The following is a 20,725-nucleotide window of genomic DNA, read 5'->3' on the forward strand; positions in this document are numbered from 1 at the left end:
TCACTTGTACAGAGGTAGAGTGATCAGCTGTTGTGTGCTAACCAGTCAGCGGAAAGACTGTAAATGATTACAATCGAACCAGTCAGTGTACAGATACATGAAGACGGAATAATATTTAGTGCCAGGTAAAGTCCAGTAAAGTCCAATTAAAGGGTCTCCAGTGAGATAGATAGTAGTTCAGCACTGCTCTCTAGTTGTTGATAGGATGGTTCAGTTGCCTGATAACAGCTGGGAAGAAACTGTCCCTGAATCTGGAGGTGTGCGTTTTCACACTTCTGTACCTCTTGCCTGATGGGAGAGGGGAGAAGAGGGAGTGACCATGGTGAGACTCGTCCGCGATTATGCTTTTTTTCCCTGCACCCTAATGTTTGTGCTTCAACAGCTTTGATGAGGTGGGGACTCAATCAAAGCACGAGAGTGTTAGCCCTGTACACTGTTGGACTATATTATCTGGCGCCCTTCTCCTGAGGCAGGGCTCAGGAAGCTGTTTATAGGCCCATCACATCTGTGGCTGGGTGATACAGGCATCTCAGAATTTGGTGCAAGGGAGGGTGGCAGGATGTGCTAAGGAAACTGACAGCAGCTGTGTAGGATGCTGGTTTAAATCAGTCTGAAAAAGGGTCTCGACCCGAAACATCACCCATTCCTTCTCTCCAGAGATGCTGCCTGTCCAGCTGAGTTACTCCAGGTTTTTGCGCCTGACAGCAGATGATTCTAACTGACGTGAGGGGGATGGAACATTGTTTGCTGTCGTGCCCATTGTTAGAGGGTGGGTTCTGGGATGAATACAAAGTACAATTAGAAGCTGATGGTCAGGAGAAGGGTGTGAGATTGGAAACATGGAAATCGTCTTGAGGTGAGGGAAATCATCCATGATGATTTTTTATTTAGTTTAGTTTAGAGATACAGCGCAGAAACAGACCCTTCGACCCACTGAATCTGCGCCGACCACCAATCCCCATACACTTGCACTATCCTACCCTTCGGTCCACCGAGTCCATGCCAACCAGCGATCCACGCACATTAACACTATCCTACACACACTAGGGATAATTCACATTTATACCAAGCCAATTAACCTGCAAATCTGTACGCCATTGGAGTGTGGGAGGCAACTGAAGATCTCGGAGAAAACCGAAGCAGATCACAGGGAGAACGTACAAGCTCATTACATACAGCACCCATAGTCAGGATCGAACCCCGGTTCCTGGCGCTGTAAAGCGCTGTAAGGCAGCAACGCCACCGTGCCACCCCAAATTGTGCGGTCTAACAGGAAGAAACGACAGGGTCTGGAAAGGCTGGAGATGGCAGGGAGGTGGGGAGTGAGGGTTGGAGGAGGCCTTTGGCTGTGGATAACAAGAGGTAGATGTAGCTGAGGACATGCAGGTCTCCCAGATAGGAAATATTGTCTAGGAAGTGCTCTGTGGGAACCAGCTCAAAACAATATTGTCCAAGATACTAAATAAAGTTGTATAGCGCAGGACCGGAATCATCATACGCAGCCCAGTTTCAACCATCTATTCAGCATTCCAGGAGTGACACAGCACAGGGATTTTCCAAATGGTATGAAATGACCCAGAATTTATCATAATCAGATTTTAACAATTATATGAAAAAATTACTTTCAATTACACATTGATGAAAAAACAGAATTACTCAAATTAATTTCTGGGCACATGTTTCAAATCATTGGTTTCTTGTGACTTCCTGAAATTACAATTCATCAGCAGCTGCTACAACATTTTATTTAGTACAAATCTGAGTAACCCCTCAAATTAATAAGCTATCAGTTTCCTGTTTTTGCTTCTGCTTGTACCGTGTGCTGTGCCCAGGCAAGGCAGAGATCAGGCAACTTGATCTGATGCATTCACTAATGCTCCTGGGGATTACGATGTGTTTGACAACTGTGAGGCTGTCGAGTTAATTGACCAGAGATCACTCACCAATGCAAATCTTTTTCCTATGATAAGTTGTGTTAACTATTTAAAGTAACACCATTTTGTAAATGTGTTCCGAAGTGTATAGGTTGCTATAACTTTGGACATAAAGGTGGTAGAGCTCTTGCCTCACAGTGCCAGAGATCTGGTTACGATCCTGACCTTTGTTGCTGCCTGTATTTCCGCCAGTTTCCTCCCCCATCCTAAGGGCATGCAGGTTTGCATGTAAATCCGCATTTAAAAATTTTTTAGGAATACAGTGCGGAAACAGGCCCTTTGGCCCACCGAGTCCACACCGACCAGCACATTAACATTACCCAACACACACCAGTGACAATTTACATTTATACCAAGCCAATTAAAACCCGTACGTCTTTGGAATGTGGGAAGAAACCGAAGATCTCGGAGAAAACCCACGCGGTCGCGGGGAGAACGTACAAACTCCGTACAGACTGCACACATAGTCAGGCTCGAACCTGGGTCTCTGGCTCTGCAAGCGCTTTAAAGCAGTAACTCTAGCACTGCGCCAACATGCCGCCCGGCCTCTGCAAATTCCCCTAGTATGCATGGAGTAGTTGATAAAGTGGAATTACATAGAATTAGTGTGAATGGGTGACTCCCCTCTCCCATCAGGCAAAAGGTATAGAAGTGTGAAAAGATTCAGTGAGAGTTTTTTCCCCAGCTGTTATCAGGCAGCTGAACCATCCTACCACAACCAGAGAGCAGTCCTGACCAACTATGTACCTCATTAGAAACCCTCAGACTATCGTTGATCAGCCTTTACTGGCTTTGTCTTGCACTAAAGGTTATTCATGTTATTCTCTTTATCAGGTATTTGTTCAGTGTGGACGGCTTGATTGTAATCATGTGCATAGTCTTTCCGCTGACGGGTTAGCACACGACAAAAGCTTTTCACTGTACCTCGGTACACATGACAATAAACTAAATTGAACTAATTCAACAGCTCAATCAGCACCACAGAGGCTATAACACCATGCATTTAAAAAAAACCCTCTGCTGCCTCTGCTGGAACCCCACACACTCCTGTCCTGGCCAAGCCAAATGAAAAAAAAAAACAGACTATTAAAACTCCCCTGAAGGATAACACGGGCTAATTATACATGATGCAACAACGCATTTTCCAACCATGTGAAATGCACAGGGAAAGACAGCATGCAACACATTCGCTGCAAGTTTGCAACCCATTCCAGAGGCTCACTACCCTCTGGGAAAATATTAGTCTTATTACTCATCTTTTCTTGCTGACACATTATTTTTTTATTTTTTTTCTTTCTTTTAAAATCTTTTTATTAAAGGTAATACACATAATTTAAAGGTATGCTTTCCTTTTTTTTTTTTTAAAGGTATGTGGTTAAATTACCAATGGAACAAGAGTCAAACACATAAATTATGTTCAGATCTCAATCAGGCCTCGGCTAAGTCTTTCAACCTATCTTCCAAAAGTTGAAAGATTGATTGAAAGATACAGCTTGAAAACAGGCCCTTCGGCCCAGCAAGTCCACATCGACCATCGACGCCGACTCGTTCACACTAGTTCTATGTTATCCCACTTTTGCATCCGCTCCCTACACACTAGGGGCAATTCACAGCGGCCAAATAACCCTACAAACCTGCTCATCTTTGGGATGTGGGAGGAAACTGGAGCAGCTGCAGGAAACCCACGTGGTCACAGGGAGCATACACTAGCTCCACATAGGCAGCACCTGCATTCAGGAGCAAACCGAGGTCCCTGGTGCTGTGAGGCAGCAGCTCTAACAGCTGCACCACTAGCTGCCCTATTTTGAGATAATATAATCCAGGAATCATTCTTACAACTCTCCTCTAGACTGATGGAATGAACTAAAACTGGCATGGGCTGATTATCCTGTCCCAACACAACTCGTCCATTGTTACCTGCTTTTGATATCAATGCACAACATTAGAATGGATATTACTTACAGGTTCGCCCTTTAAACCCGGTGCACCTCTCGACCCATCTCTTCCTGGACCGCCATCTAATCCTGGAAGTCCTGCAGGCCCTGGGAAACCAGAGCTACCTCGATCACCTTTAGTCCCAGGGAAACCAAAGCCACCTCCTCGATCACCTTTGGGGCCAGGGCCTCCTGGAGTTCCCGGGCTGCCCGGCGTTCCCTGGAAATGATTGGAACAGGAATGATCTCAGTGCTGACAATCAGGCAATGTTCAGCAGGAACCAAATATCAATCCTTCCAAAAGGCTGGTTCTTAATCTCGAATAATTGTATTAACAAAACAGGAAGTATATGTCAAAGGCTATAACTTAAGGGCCTGTCCCATTTGGCTGTCTTTCGTGCGCCATTTACGCGACCTGCTAGCGTGTAGGTAGCGTGTGGGTAGCGCGGGACGGACGCATGGAGTGGTGTGGAGGAGTGTGGAGTGGCATGGAGGAGTGTGGACTTCGTCCTGCTCAAAATCTTTGCGCGCCACCGGCCTGTCACGTAACTGATGGCCAAAGTGGGACAGGCCCAAGACCCTGGCGTGACGCAACGCCTCACCTCCAACAGCAGCAGAAGCAGGCAAACGATCGGCAAGCTCACGGCCATTGCGGTCCGGATCCGCCCCCACTTCTACTCCCAGAGCTGGGCCAACAAAATTGAAGATAGACACAAAATGCAGGAGTAACTCAGCGGGACCGGCAGCATCTCTGGAGAGAAGCAATGGGTGACGTTTCGGGTCAAGATCCTTCTTTCAGACTGAAGAAGAGTCTCGACCCGAAACATCACCCATTCCTTCTCTCCAGAGATGCTGCCGGTCCCACTGAGTTACTCCAGCTTTGTGTCCATCTTCAAATGACGTCATGCGCTCCAGACGGCTGTGCGGGCGCATGATGACGCGTGACCTTCGCGGGACCGTCGTGCGACCGTCACTACCGGCCTGTCGCGTAAGTGACAGCCCAAGTGGGACAGGCCCTTAAGGAACTAAAAGCAAAACAACTAAGTACATACAGGCTAAGTACAATTATGTGAACTTTTCTTACTTGAGGTCACATTTATTTCATTTACCTCTTTATTTACTACCTTATATGGGTCCATTTCAGTAAAGGCATGAGTTTCTTAATTTATAATCCTTTTTTGATATGTTGTGATCAGTGAAGTTACTATTTAAACTCCCGTTTAGGTAGATCCACTCACAAATACTTACAGGAGGTCCAAAATTTCCACTTGGACCTGGCATCCCTTTATCTCCTTTCTGTCCAGGCGTTCCTGGTTGACCTAAAACCCATTAAAGAAACGATGAAAAGCTCCCTTCCAAAAACAAATGTCAAAGGGCAAGTTGTAACACAGTGGCACGGCTAGTAATTAGTAAATCTACTGCCTCATGGCTCCAAAGCCCCAGGCTCCACCCCGACCTTCAATGCTGAGTGTGCATGTTCTCCCTGTGACCATGGGGGACTCCTGCCTGTTTACTCCTACATCCCACAAATATGTGTGCTTCTCAGTTAGCTGGTCACAGTAAGTTGCCCCAATTAGAAACACTTGCTAGAGCGAGGGCAGGGGGTGGGGGTGCGAAGGGCAATTGATGGGAATGTGAGAATAAGCAGGCAATGGATTGATATGGATGAGTGCCTGCAGGCCACCATGAAGTTGGTGAGAAAGAACTGTAAGACTCTATGACCCTATCCAGAAACATAGACTTAAGGTGCAAAAGGAGTTTGACCTCAATGCTACTGGGAGCAGAGGGTATTAGCTATAAAGAGAGGTTGAACATACTTCGTGTCGGAAAGAACTTCAAATGCTGGTTTGAATCGAAGATAGATGTAAAATGCTGGAGTAACTCAGCGGGACAAGCAGCATCTCTGGAGAGAAGGTTGGTCTGAAGAAGGGTCTCGACCCAAAACATCACCCATTCCTTCTCTCCAGAGATGCTGCCTGTTCCGCTGAGTTACTCCAGCATTTTATGTCTATCTTTGAACATCCGTGGATTGCTTTTTCTGGATCATCAGAGTAGCAAGTCCTGGGAAAGCACTGCCAGAGAGCATGGTGGAAGCAGAGTCACAGAGAATATTCTAGAAATGTCGAAGCGAGCACTGGAGTCGCCTAATCATAGGGCCGAGTGCTTGACGTTGGGACAGGCGGCCAGTGGATGGCATGGATATGGTGGGCCGAATGGCCTATTTCCATGCTGTGTGACTCTATAATTGCATGATGCTCTGACCAGAAACGGATATCTGAGCAAACACTTGCCTTGTCCTCCAGAGAGTTGAAATAATTCAAAGAGCAGTGAAGAAACATTTCAAGCTGATATATCGTGACATTTGTAAGCAGTACACAATATCCTATTTAAGGACTATTTAGGCAGATAGGTTGGTGGAATGGGAGAGAGGATAGGCGGTGACAGTTGAATGGTGAAGCAGTTTCAAGGAGTGATGTAGCTGCTCGTAATCAGAGGTTTGGATTCTCTTCCATGGCACCTCATCCTGAAATCACTAAAACTACACACTCCCTAAGTGGGCCTCCACCAGCCCTCCTTGTTCTTTCCCATGTGTATTTGTAAAAAAAATCATGATCTACAGAATAAAACAAAACAATATCCCACCTGGTGTCTAAATAGAAGGCCACCTTTACTGATGTACATTCCACATGCAATGGCAGAACATAGAGAAATACAATTGTCCATTTGAGCTGCTCTTGCATCAATTCCGTGCCTAGCTACTGCCATCAGTTCTTGATGTGCACGTCCCCTAAAGCCATCAAACTGAGCAGATGTGCCGGGATAAACCACTTAGAAAAATTAACTTGAACCCAAGATGATGGACTATGTTTCTTAGCATTGAGAAGACGTTAGGTATCAGGGCAGATCAAGAAGAGACTACAGTGTAATTGCACACTTAGCCAAAGACTGGAGGAAAAAAAGAATAAAAACTGAATGACAAGACAAATGAGTAAAGACCAGTTAATTTTAACACAGGAGAATCCTGGGAAGAAAATGAGCATTTGCACCCATTTATCTGAAGTGAACACAGATGAATAGTGGTTGAGATTTTGACCGACTACATAACACACAGATGTCTCTTGGTATCATCAGTATTTTGTACAAAACCTATCCAGAGTACGCCACCATTTTATGAAGCTTCCCATCTTGGAGAGTTACCTGGAATGCCATGAGGTCCTGGAGGTCCTGGCACGCCTGGAGAAGCAGAGCCCGTACCAAAGCAGTTGGTGCAAGTGTCTCCTTTATCACCTACACAATTCAAAGGGGCAGAGAAGCAAATTATTAGTAATATGAAACCGCTGCAAAGATTATTACCTTGAAAAACTTATTCCTCTGGCCTCAAAGAGTGAACATCTTTAGACCTTAGAGGTACAGCGCAGAAACAGGCCCATCGGCCCACCAAGTCCGCACCGACCAGCGATTCCCACACATTAACACTATCCTACGCACACTAGGGACAATTTGCAATTATACCAAGCCAATTAACCTACAAACCTGTACGTCTTGGGAGTGTGGGAGGAAACTGGAGCTCTCGGAGAAAACCCGGGTAGAACGTACAAACTTCGTACAGACAGCACCCGTAGTCAGGATCGAGCCCGGGCCTCTGGCGCTGTGAGGCAGCAACTCTACAGCTACGCCACCCTGCTGCCCACTCTCAAAAATGTTTTCAGTAAACTAGAAATACTGGGCATTGATATATTTCACATCCAGCGGGAAACATGTCTGTGGGTACTACAGTAAAACTATTCAATTATGTGCAATGTTGGCCATTTTGTTTCTGAAATGTTACTCTATACATTTTATAGGGGTGTTATAGCAACATGCAGCTGTAATTATGTTTTACATTTACCTTAACTAACTGAGGCTGTGTGCCTATTCTTTCATCTTTCTAAAACTTGGGTAGAACTATTAAATTATAACATTATTCAGTTAATCTCTGTGGGTGAGGTTGAAGTAGGGTTTTGCAAGCTGTCTGTCCCCAACTGCTTGGTAGTCCTAGTGATAACATGTGGATGAAACGGCAAAAGATGCACAGAGCAAGTATAACAGTGTTTTCATGTTGTGGATAGACATAAATAGCGGGAGTAACTCAGCTGAATAACTCAGTCAGACTGCACCTCTGAAGAAAAGGAATATGTGACCTTTCGGGTCGAGACCCTCTTCAGACTCGTCACCTATTTCTTTTGCCCAGAGATGCTGTCTGACCCGTTGAGTTACTCCAGCATTTTGTGTCTATCTTCGGTTTAAACCAGCATCTGCAGTTCCTTCCTCCACATTTCTAATGTTGTGGGTTTGCGCCATCCATACTTACAATATAACAAAATAACAATATAATATAACAAATGAAACATAGACACGGTATCAGTAATAATTGCCTTTGCATTTGATGAAGAGGGGGAAGCATTTTCACTATCTCCCCTTTCTTCATTTGCATTTCTTCAAGATTGGCAGAAGAAATGAAAGGTTTTTAGTGCAACATATCCAAGTTGTGTTTTTTTTGGCATAATTCAACGATCTCAACATCACTGTTCATTGATTATACAGTGCCTTATTATGTCTGGAAAGGTTCATGTCATAAGTGATAGGAGCAGAATTAGGCCATTTGGCCCCTCAAGTCTACTCCGCCATTCAATCACGGCTGATCTATCTTTCCCTCTCAACCACATTCTCCTGCCTTCTCCCCATTAATCCAACACCCATACAAATCGAGAACGTATCTATCTCTGCCTTAAAAATGTCAATTTCCTTAGCCTCCATAGCCTTCTGTGGCAATGAATTCCACAGATTCACCACCCACTGACTAAAGAGATTCCTCCTCATCTCCTTCCAAAAGGAATGCCCTTTAATTCTGAGGCTATGTCCTCTGGTCCTAGACTCTCCCATTAGTAGAAACATCCTCTTCACATCCACCCTATCCAGGTCTTTCACAATTTGGTAAATTTCAATGAGGTCACCCCGCATCCTACTAAACTTCAGCGAGTACAGGTCCAGTTCCGTCACACAAGTTAGAGTCACCCAAAATAAATATCAACATATAATGGCTGCTCCGTGTTCCATTGATGTGGCATTGCTTTTAGTGCCTTGCTATGTTGCTATCTGGTATAGACGTTAGCCTGCCCATTATATCCACAAATAACCCGTAGTAATGGTGTAGTATCATTAATCCAAGTTGTACATCACAAAAACGTAAAGGTGCAATTATTTAGAAATTCATAAATTCTATGTGGAAATTGTGCTTTCCACAATGCAAGATGCAATACGGTGGTGGCTGTGTGTTGCCGTCCACTTGCAAAACCCTATTCCATTGAAGTCAACACAATTGAATCGCAGGAGCAGAGCACAATTTACAACTGCGGCTGTTTCCCATATTCAACCACAGAACCCAAGGATGCATTTGTGGAATTCCCTGCCACAGAGGGCAGTGGAGGCCAAGTCACTGGATGGATTTAAGAGAGTTAGATAGAGCTCCAGGGGCTAGCGGAATCAAGGGATATGGGGAGCAGGCCTTGGGGACGATCAGCCATGATCACAATGAATGGCGGTGCTGGCTCAAAGGGCCGAATGGCCTCCTCCTGCACTTATTTTCTATGTTTCTATGTTTCTAAGTCCATTCCAGTGACCGGTTGCAGCTAAAAATGAATTGAATTAGATTAGAGATTAACCATTGCCTTTATAAAATTGTGGTCGACTTGAGATATCCTCCAAGGTTTAGATGTCTCCAGACCATCACATTACTCCAATGCCAGCCACTTAAGCTCAGTATTGTTTTATTTATCTGAACACCAATATCCATGCAGTAGCCTGATCCAGCAATGGAGGCTCCTTCATCATGGCAACAGACAAGCACCAGAGGCAGTGAGAAACTAACTTAGAAAGCCTTACCTTTCAGTCCACTCTCGCCTGGAAAACCCGCTGGTCCTGGTGTCCCTGGCAACCCCTGCTGACCCGGTCGGCATTGTGTGCCGAGAGGAACTAAGGAGATGAACAGATCAATTCAGGTTCACTGCACACTCAACAACAATCAAACAAATAATATATTTGACATCTAAACATGTCGGTATTTGCTTTAAAGCCCTGTCCCACGGTACGAGTTCATTCCAAGAGCTCTCCAGAGTTTGCCCTGATTCGAACTCGGAGATTTACGGTAATGGCCACTCATCGGTACTCGGGGCTCTCGTGGACATTTTTCATCATGTTGAAAAATCTTCACGAGTCTTCCCGTGCTTACCTGCCGTTAGCGAGTCTTCCCGAGTACCTGCCGTTAGCGCTAAGAGACGTCCCCGAGCTCCGACGTACCCACTACGTTCATTCTCCATGCTTACCACGAGTTTGATTTTTTTTAAACTCGGGAGAGCTCTTGGAATGAACTCATACCGTGGGACAAGGGCTATTACGATTTGTAACTCAGTAATTACCATATTCATTACGAGTAGAGTACTTAATGACAGAGTTTGCGCAACTCTTCTGATAAAATACTGTTATGAGTCATATGATTAAAAGGATATAGGAGTAAGGGGAAGGGTACCAATTTGATTTACTCATGGTGGGTAAACAGCATTGGTCCCTTTTTAAGAGAAAGGAGAGCTAGGGATGGGCTTGATGCAAGGTTTTATATTTTTGCAAGTTTTCTGGAGTTTGCTTCCACTTGAGCGGAAGTGTAAAATGAAATTGGGGCAAAGAAATCAACCTGGTGACAAAGGTCACTGCATACAAAATGTAGTGGGAATATGGAACCTACAATCACAGGGTAAGGTTGAGGTGAATAGTACTGGTGTATTTAAGAGGAAGCTAGATAAGATACGATACAGAAAGTGGAGAGGGAGATACTGATAGATTTATTTAAAGAGGGGAGCATGGTTACAGGAGCAGTAATACCATAACGGTGAATCATGCTGAATAACTAGCTTTTGTGTGGTATGTTCCATGCCTTTCTATACAATTGATATATATTTCACACCTGTTTTAAAAGTAAAGGTTCTTCATGTCACCATTCTCCTTTAACCGGTGATGTTACACAATAGACAATAGGTGCAGGGGTAGGCCATTTGGCCCTTCAAGCCAGCACCGCCATTCAATGTGATGATCATGGCTGATCATCCACAATCAGTACCACGTTCCTGCCTTCTCCCCATATTCCCTGACTCCGCTATCTTTAAGAGCCCAAAAAGGCTCTTGAAAGTTTCCAGAGAACCGGCCTCCGCCACTCTCTGAGGCAGAGAATTCCACAGACTCACAACTCTCTGAGTGAAAAAGTGTTTCCTCTTCTCCTTTCTAAATGCCTTAAGCCTTATTCTTAAACTGTGGCCCCTGTGGACTCCCCAACATCGGGAACATGTTTCCTGCCTCTAACGTGTCCAAACCCTTAATATTCTTATACGTTTCAATAAGATACCCTTACATCCTTCTAAACTACAGAGTGTACAAGCCCAGCTGCTCCATTCTCTCAGCATATGACAGTCCCGCCATCCCGGGAATGAACCTCGTGAACCTACACTGCACTCCCTCAATAGCAAGAATGTCCTTCCTCAAATTAGGGGACCAAAACTGCATGCAATTAAGTGCAATGGCCTTGAAGGAGGCTCCCCACACAAGTGTTACAGAGAAATGACAATTTTCTCAGTTGCAAAGTCCAACACTGTTTTATATAGTTTAGTTTAGTTTACAGATACAGTGTAGAAACTAGGCCCTTTCTCCCATCAAGTTCACACTGACCAGCGATCCCCCCACACACTTACACTATCCTACAATTTACAATTACACCAAGCCAATTAACCTACAAACCTTTGGATAGTGGGAGGAAACCGGAGATCCAGAGGAAACCCACACAGGTCATGGGGAAATGTACAATCTCAGTATAGACAAGCACCCGTAGTCAGGAAACGATCACAGAGCCCTTGCACTCTAAGACAGCAACTCTACCGCTGCACCACCATGCTGCCCGCGAACACAGACTCCACTTCTTGGTTTCAGCTGTCTAAATTCCGTCTGCCCGTTGTATTGTGGAATGTTGTCCATTTGACCGTCCTATCTCCAGCCCGTTGAGGTAATTTTTTAGCTTGGTTCCCTCACCATTGAATCGGACAGTTTATGCTCAAGCACAGTTGTACATCTAATAATCTAAGGGGATGCTTCAATGTACATAATAATAACAACGGAGGCTGCACTGTTAAAGGAGCCAGGAATCTCATGGGGGGGTACATCTGATATGTCAACAGCCAGAGATAGACACGGAATGCTGGAGTAACTCAGTGGGACAGGCAGCATCTCTGGAGGGAACTCGCCCTGAAACTTCACCCATTCCTTCTCTCCAGAGATGCTGCCTGTCCAACTGAGTTACTCCTACTTTTTATGTCTATCTTCGATTTAAACAAGCGCCTGCAGTTCCTTCCTACACATGTCGACAGCCAGCATTGTTTAGTTTAGTTTAGTTCAGAGATACAACATAGAAACAGGCCCTTTGGCCCACTGAGTCCATGCTGATCATCGATCACCTGTTCACACTCGTTCTAAGTGTCCGACTCTCTCATCCGTTCCGTACACACTAGGGGCAATTTACAGAGGCCAATTAACCTACAAACCTGCATGTCTTTGAGATGTGGCCGGAAACAGGAGCACCTGGAGGAAACCCATGTGGTCACAGGGACAACATGCAAACTCCACATAGACAACACCCGAGTCTCTGGCTCTGAGAAGCAGCAGCTCTACCAGCTGAGCCACAGTGCATGGAAGAACATGTGAAGCCCCACTGCATTTGGTGAAGAGGAGAGCCATTGTCCATTCAGCATCAAGAAAAACAGTTCCCCCAGTCATTCCTTCATTCATTTGCCATTTTGTTTAGTATCACACCACCACTGTTTTTTAGGACAACAAAATATAACTGATTGGTTGTCAGCTTCTTGGCTGATCCTCAAGAGCGAGTTACTCCTAGAAATGTGCTAGAAACACAGTTCTTTTTCCCCTGTGTGAAATGTTCCTTTGTCTTGAATCGAGATATCTACATATGAATTTCAGAATCTATTTAAACAAGATATGAATAAGACTGATTGAAAGAAGATATTTACATTTGAATGATATGATGATTTATGACCACACTGCGGTGACACGAATGCACGGCAAGTTTACCTCTGGGGTCGGTTAAATAACCCGGATTTCCTGGAGGACCACGAGGACCTGGAGGACCAGGTTGCCCTGACGGACCAGGAAGTGAAAATCCAGGTCGACCTTCATCGCCTTTCTGACCTCTTTCACCCGGGAAACCTGGAGTTCCTGGTGAACCCAAACCAGATTGACCTGTGGAAAAACGCCCGAGGGGCAGGAAACAAATTTTAAAAAGGAAACATTAGCATTTTTTAAGACCAAGAACATAGATTTTTTGGAAATAAAGCAACCTGTGGCTGGAATAATTTCAATAGGCCAATGTCATTTTGAATCGTGATACGTGCCGATAAATATTTAGCTGGGGCTTGAAATCTTCCACTTATGACTCAGTTATATAATGAGGCTAAGGGCTAAGCATCGAAATGGGCAAAGGTAAAAAATGTTGCAAAAGTACTCGTTCATTCCTTGAAGACCAAAGAGACAGAAGCATCCAAACTTCCTCATATGTTTTCCTAGCTCAGAATGCAGAACAAAGATTTGAGGAATGCAGTTGAACAGAGGGATCTAGGAATAACTGTAGATAGTTCCCTGAAGGTGGAATCTCATGTAGATAGGGTGGTAAAGAAAGCTCTTGGTGTGCTGGCTTTTATAAATCAGAGCATTGAGTATAGAAGTTGGGATGTAATGTTTTTAAAATTGTACAAGGCATTGGTGAGGCCAATTCTGGTGTACAATTTTGGTCGCCAAAATTATAGGAAAGATGTCAACAAAATAGAGAGAGTACAGAGGAGATTTACTGGAATGTTGCCTAGGTTTCAGCACCCACGTTACAGAGAAAGTTTGAACAAGTTAGGTCTTTATTCTTTGGAGCGCAGAAGGTTAAGGGGGGACTTGATAGAGGTCTTTAAAATTATGAGAGGGATAGACAGAGTTGACGTGGATAAGCTTTTTCCATTGAGAGTAGGGAAGATTCAAACAAGAGGACATGATTTGAGAATTAAGGGACAAAAGTTTAGAGGCAACATGAGGGGGACCTTCTTTACTCAGAGAGTGGTAGCTGTGTGGAATGAGCTTCCAGTGGAAGTGGTGAAGGCAGGTTCGATTTTATCATTTAAAAATAAATTGGATAGGTATATGGACGGGAAAGGAATAGAGGGTTATGGTCTGAGTGCAGGTAGATGGGACTAGGTGAGAGTAAGTGTTAGGCACGGACTAGAAGGGCCGAGATGGCCTGTTTCCGTGCTGTAATTGTTATATGGTTATAAGATGGGCAGGAAAAAAAATAGACTTTGAGAATTGTTTTTAGGCAGTGTGGAAATGAGTTTGAACAGCATCGGTTTGGCAAACAGAACATCAAACTGAAGGGTTAAGCTCACCCGTACAAAATCTTGCGCTATTAGGGAAGAGACTCAATATTCAACCTCTACAGGTTGAAATTAGACCAGGAAAGAGGAAAATAGAGTATGCTGCCTGTGTGATGGTGCAACAAGCTGACAGTTCATGTAATGGAAAGCTGAGATCTTTAGTAATATTTAGTAACAGCAGATGTAAATTTGACCTGTTGAAGCGTAACTATGTTACTTTCCAGATTTAAATGGCAATGCCGAAAGTTTCAAGTCAGAGTCGATACGATACCATACGATCAAACTTTATTTATCCCAGAAGGGAAATTATCTGAATGGTGTCAGATTAGGAGAAGGGGAGGTGTAACGAGACCTGGGTGCGCTTGTACATCAGTCACTGAAAGTAAGCTTGCAGGTACAGCAGGTGTGAAGAAAGCCAATGGCATATTGGCCTTCTTTGCAAGAGGATTTGAGTTTAGGAGCAAGGAGGTCCTACTGCAGTTGTACAGGGCCCTGGTGCGACCACACCTGGAGTATTGTGTGCAATTTTGGTCTCCTAATTTGTGGAAGGACATTATTGTTGTTGATGGAGTGCAGCATAGGTTCGTCATGTTCATTCCCAGGATGGTGGGACTGACATATGATGAAAGAATGGGTTGACTGGGCTTGTATTCACTGGAATTTAGAAGGATGAGAGGGGTTCTTATAGAAACACATAAAATTATTCGAGGATTGGACAGGCCAGATGCAGGAAACATGTTGCCGATGTTGGGGAAGTCCAGAACTTAGGGGTCACAGTTTAAGAATAAGTGGTAGGCCATTTAGGACTGAGATGAGGAAAAACGTTTTCACCCAGAGAGTTGTGAATCTGTGGAATTCTCTGCCACAGAAGGCAGTGGAGGCCAATTCACTGGATGTTTTCAAGAGAGAGTTAGATTTAACTCTGAGGGCGAATGGAATCAAGGGATATGGGGAAAAATCCGGAACGGAGTACTGATTTTGGATAATCAGCTATGATCATATTGAATGGTGACACTGGCTCGAAGGGACAAATGGCCTCCTCCTGCAACTATTTTTTATGTTTCTATGGTCTGCCAACAGTCATAAAACACTACAAGATACAGGAAACATGAAATTAAAGTGATGAATGGGAAGTCCAGGATTGGGGATGTATAAAGATTGGGGGGGGGGGGGGGGGGGGGGAGTCAGACTATCCCATGGCAGAAGGGGGAGGAGTAGTACAGTTTGATAGCCAGAGGGAAAAAGGATCTCCTGTGGCGTTCTGTGCTGCATCTTGGTCTGTTGCTGAGGGTACTCCTCAGCGTGACCAGTGGGTCGTGGAGGGGGTGAGCTGTATTGCCCAAGATGCTCTGCAGTTTGAGGAGCTTCCTCCCCTCCAAGACCATCTCCAATGGATCTAACTCCGCCCCCAGGACAGAGCCAGCCTTCATGATGAGCTTGCTGATCCTGTTGGCGTCTGCGGCCTTTGCCCTTTGGCCTTCGCCGAGTCGCAAATGGGATTAGACCAGCTACGGGATGGGGCAGACAAGCAATGGGAAGAAATGCCCCCTCCCCCCTCCCCCCACCCCTCGCCCCTCCCCCTACCCCTCGCCCCTCCCCCAACCTTGCTGCCAGGGAAAATAGCACATTTCTTTAGTTTGGGTACAACTAAGGTCTGACTGGGATAACACAGTCTTCCAAGTAGTTTAGTTTATTTTCACATGTACCGAGGTACAAGGAAAAGCTTTTGTTGCGTGCTATCCAGCCAGCAGAAAGACAATACATAATGAAGTAATCAAAGCTGCCAAGATTTTTCGATGGCATGCAAAGTTGAGTTTATTTTCCTAACACTGGCCATGTTTTTGACAGGCATATAAACTTCAAGCAGCACCCTTTAGTGACAGTAAAGAACGATATGACCCATTGCAATGCAGGATGGCGGTGTTCTGAGAAAATGAGGGGGTAATTTGCTATTCTTTCTGTTAGGTTTTTACAGAGAAATGTCAGGTGCGGCATTTTGGGAAGTCTAACATGGGTGGGACCTACCCAGTGAATGGTTGGGCTAAGGGGAGTGTTGTAGAGCAGAGTATCTAGGAGTGCACGTGCATGGTTCCTTGAAGGTCTAGTGCCGGTAGATAAGGTGGTCAAAAGGGCTTTTGCCTTCATCAGCCAGAGTATTGAGTATAGAAGTTGGTAGGTCATGTTGCAGTTACATAAGACGTTGGTGAGGCCGCATTTAGAGTATTGTGTTCAGTTTTTGGAACCATGTTATAGGAAAGATGTTGTCAAGCCGGAAAGGGTATAGAGAATATTTATGAGGATGTTGCCAGGACCAGAGGGTCTGAGCTATAGGGACAGGTTGAGAAGGCTGGGACTCCATTCCTTCAAGCGCAGAAGAATGAGGGGTGATCTTTTTCGAGGTGTATAAAATCATGAGAGGAATAGATCGGGTGGATGCACAGAGTGTCTTGGTGAATCGAGGACAGAGGAGATAGGTTTAATGTGAAGGGGAAAAGATTTAATAGAAATCTGAGGGGTACATTTTTCACACAAAGGTTGGTGGGTGCATAGAACAAGTTGCAAGAAGAGGAAGTTGAGGCTGGGACTATCCCAACATTTAAGAAACAGTTAGACAGGCACATGGATAGGACAGGTTTGGAGGGATATGGACCAAACATGGGCAGATGGGACTAGTGTAGCTGGGACATGTTGTGGGCGTTGGGCCGAAGGTTGATTCCAAACTGTATCATTTTCTGACTCTATAACCAATGAGGAACCTTCCGGTCTTTTTCTTTACAGAAAATAATGGTCATCGCAGATGATTCTGTACAGTTTCTGTACGGTCTTGCATTTCAATGTGTTAAATCATTGCGTATGATTCTTCTATGGAGCATAGGATGTTTAGGCATGACCTTATTGAAATGTACAAGATTATAAGGGACACGGATAAAGTGAATGCACAGAGTCTTTTTCCTAGGGTAGAGGATTCTAAACCGAGAGAGCGTATGCTTAAGGTGAGAGGAGAGAGATTTGAGAGCGTCTTCAGGTGCAACTTTCAGAGGTATTCCTATCTGTAATGTGCTGTCGGTGGCAGTTACAGAAGCAGTTATGACTTTTAAAATAAATTTGGACAAATATATGGATCAGGGGGACATGGGCCAAATGCAGGCAAATGGGAGCAGCCTAAAAGGCCAACTTGGTCGCCATGGGCAAGGAGGGCCGAAGGGCCTGTTGTTGTGCTGCATTACTATAACCCTCGTGTAAATTGGAGGCTTGGTGGTTGGTGTGGGCTCTGTAGGCCAAATGGGCCTGTTTTGGTGATGTGTAACACCATGCCCTTGATTAACCATTTCAGGATGAGAAAGAGCAGTGAGATTATTTGATTTGACATCCATATAATCAATGTGCCTCACCTGGAGGGCCGACGGGACCTGGCGGGCCTGGAAATCCTGAAAGATAAATAGCAACAGGTTAGAACACAGTCATACTTTTCTTTTAGAAAAGGTTCTCAAATGGGAAGGATTGGCATGGAATTCACAAACCTATCGGGCCCCGTTCTGCAGCTGAACCAGGGGTGCCAGGGTAACCCGGATCACCTTTCTGTCCAACGCTGATTCCCGGTCTTGGAAAAACCTGTAGGGAAAGATGGGCAAATTCTTACTTTGATTAATGGCAGCAAAATTACCTGTAGCTTAGCTGGTGCAGCGGTAGAGTTACTGCCTTACAGCACCAGAGACCCAAGCTCAAACTTGTCTGTACAGAGTTTGTACGTTCTCCCTGTAACCTGCGTGGGTTTTCTCTGAGATCTTTGGTTTCCTCCCACAATCCAAAGACGTACAAGTTTGTAAGTTAATTGGCTTGGTATGAATATACAATTGTCCCTAGTGTGTGTAGGATAGTGTGGGGGTCGCTGGTCGGTGCGGACTCGGTGGGCCGAAGGGCCTGTTTTTGCAGAGTGTCTCTAAACTAAACTAAACTTTAAATTTCTCAAGATAGACATAAAAAGCTGGAGTAACTCAGCGTGTCAGACAGAATCTCTGGAGAAAAGGAAAAGGTGATGTTTCGGGTCACATAGAAACATAGAAAATAGAAAAATAGGTGCAGGAGTAGGCCATTCGGCCCTTCGAGCCAGCAGCGCCATTTAATATGATCATGGCTGATCATCTAAAATCAGTACCCCATTCCTGCTTTTCCCCCGTATCCCTTGATTCCTTTCACCCTAAGAGTTAAATCTAACTCTCTCTTGAAAACATCCAGTGAATTAATTGGCCTCCACTGCCTTCTGTGGCAGAGAATTCCACAGATTCACAGCTCTCTGGGTGAAACAGTTTTTCCTCATCTCAGTCCTAAATGGCTTACCCCTTATTCTTAAATTGTGACCCCTGGCTCTGGACTCCCCCAACATCGGGAATATTTTTCCTGCATCTACCCTGTCCAATCCTTTAAACATTTTATGTTTCTATACGATCCGCTCTCACCCTTTTTAATTCCAGTGAATACAAGCCCAATTGACCCATCATATGTCAGTCCCGGCATCCTGGGAATTAACCTGGTGAACCTACGCTGCACTCCCTCAACAGCAATAATGTCTTTCCTCAAATTAGGAGACCAAAATTGCACACAATACTCCAGGTGCGGTCTCACCAGGGCCCTGTACAACTGCAATAGGACCTCCTTACTCCTAAACACAAATCCTCTCGCAATGAAGGCCAACATGCCATTAGCTTTCTTCACTGCCTGCTGTACCTGCATGCTTACTTTCAGTGACTGATGTACACAGATACCCAGCTCTCGTTGCACCTCCCCTTCTCCTAATCTGTCACCATTCAGAAAATAAACTGCCTTCCTGTTCTTGCCACCAAAGTGGATAATCGCATTATAATCCACATTATACTGCATCTGCCATGCATCTGCCCACTCACCCAACCTATCCAAGTCACCCTGCAGCGTCATAGCATCCTCATCGCAGCTCACACTGCCACCTAGCTTTGTGTCATCCGCAAACTTGGAGATGTTACATTTAATTCCCTCGTCTAAATCGTTAATATATATTGTAAGCACCGAGCCTTGCAGCACCCTAGTCACTGCCTGTCATTCTGAAAAGGACCCTTAATTCCTACACTTTGTTTCCTGTCCACCAACCAGTTCTCTATCCATGTGAATAGATAGATAATTGGTTGGCAGACAGGAAGCAAAGATGTCAAGCATGATTTCCCTTTCATAAATCCATGCTGAATTTGACCAATCCCATCACTGCTCTCCAAATGAGCTGCTATAACATCTTTAACAATCGACTCCAGCATCTTCGCCCACTACCGATGTAAGGCTAACCAGTCTATAATTCCCCGTTTTCTCTCTCCCTCCTTTCTTAAAACCTGGTGTTACATTGGCTACCCATCAATCCACAGGAACTGATCCAGAGTCTATAGAACATTGGAAAATAGTCACCAATGCATCCACGATTTACTAGGGCCAGCTCCTTGTGTACTCTGGGATGCAGACCATCCGGCCCTGGGGATTTATCTGCCTTCAGTCCAGCAGTTTACCTAACACCATTTCCAAATGTGGATTCTCTTCAGTTCCTCCCTCCCACTGGATCCTCGGTCCCCTAGTATTTCTGGGAGATTGTTTGTGTCTTCCTTAGTGAAGACAGAACCAAAGTGCTCATTTAACTGCTCTGCCATTTCTTTGTTTCGCATTATAAATTCACCTGTCTCTGACTGTAAGGGACCTACATTCGTCTTCACCAATCTTTTCCTTTTTACATATCTAAAGAAGCTTTTAGTCAGTTTTTATATTCCCCGCAAGCTTTCTTTCATGCTCTTTTTTCCCCTCTTAATTAACCCCTTTGTCCTCCTCTGTTGAGTTCTAAAATTTCACCCAGTCCTACAGTTTGCTGCTTCCTCTGGCCAATTTATATGCCTTTTCCTTGGATTTAACACTATCCTTGATTTCCCTCGTCAGCCACGGTTGAGCCGCCTTCCCAGTTTTATTTTGTTGCCAGACAGGGATGGACAATTTTTGGAGTTCATCCATGCGGTCTTTAAATCTTTGTCTTTGCATCTCCACTGTCAGCCCTTGAAGTATAATTTCCAGGCTATCCTAGCCAATTCCCATCATACCTTCAAAGTCTCCCTTCTTTAAGTTCAGGACCCTAGTCTTTGAATTAACTGTCACTCTCCATCCTAATGCAGAATTCCACCATATTATAGTCAATGTTGCCCAAGGGGCCTTGCACAACAAGATCGCTAACTTATCCATTCTCATACCGCCTGCCCTCTAGTCGGTTCTTCTACATATTGGTTTAAAAACCCATCCCGTATACATTCCAGGAAATCCTCCTCCTCAGCACTGTTACCAATTTGGTTGGCCCAAT

General features: G+C 44.7%; 1 protein-coding gene across 7 annotated transcripts in view; it reads right to left on the minus strand.

The window, feature by feature from the left end:
- col4a5 (collagen type IV alpha 5 chain) overlaps window positions 1–20,725 on the minus strand; it is a 256,174-nt gene that overhangs the window by 104,634 nt on the left and 130,815 nt on the right. For all 7 annotated transcript variants that reach the window (XM_033030174.1, XM_033030172.1, XM_033030173.1 and 4 more), the window contains 7 exons: window positions 17,892–17,982; window positions 17,763–17,798; window positions 13,031–13,198; window positions 9,791–9,880; window positions 7,067–7,156; window positions 5,117–5,187; window positions 3,897–4,088 (listed from right to left, as the gene is read on the minus strand). In XM_033030174.1, the coding sequence (XP_032886065.1) occupies window positions 3,897–4,088; window positions 5,117–5,187; window positions 7,067–7,156; window positions 9,791–9,880; window positions 13,031–13,198; window positions 17,763–17,798; window positions 17,892–17,982 (738 nt within the window). The remainder of the gene's footprint in view (window positions 1–3,896; window positions 4,089–5,116; window positions 5,188–7,066; window positions 7,157–9,790; window positions 9,881–13,030; window positions 13,199–17,762; window positions 17,799–17,891; window positions 17,983–20,725) is intronic.

Source organism: Amblyraja radiata, chromosome 12, assembly GCF_010909765.2.
Source record: "Amblyraja radiata isolate CabotCenter1 chromosome 12, sAmbRad1.1.pri, whole genome shotgun sequence".
Classification (NCBI taxonomy): domain Eukaryota; kingdom Metazoa; phylum Chordata; class Chondrichthyes; order Rajiformes; family Rajidae; genus Amblyraja; species Amblyraja radiata.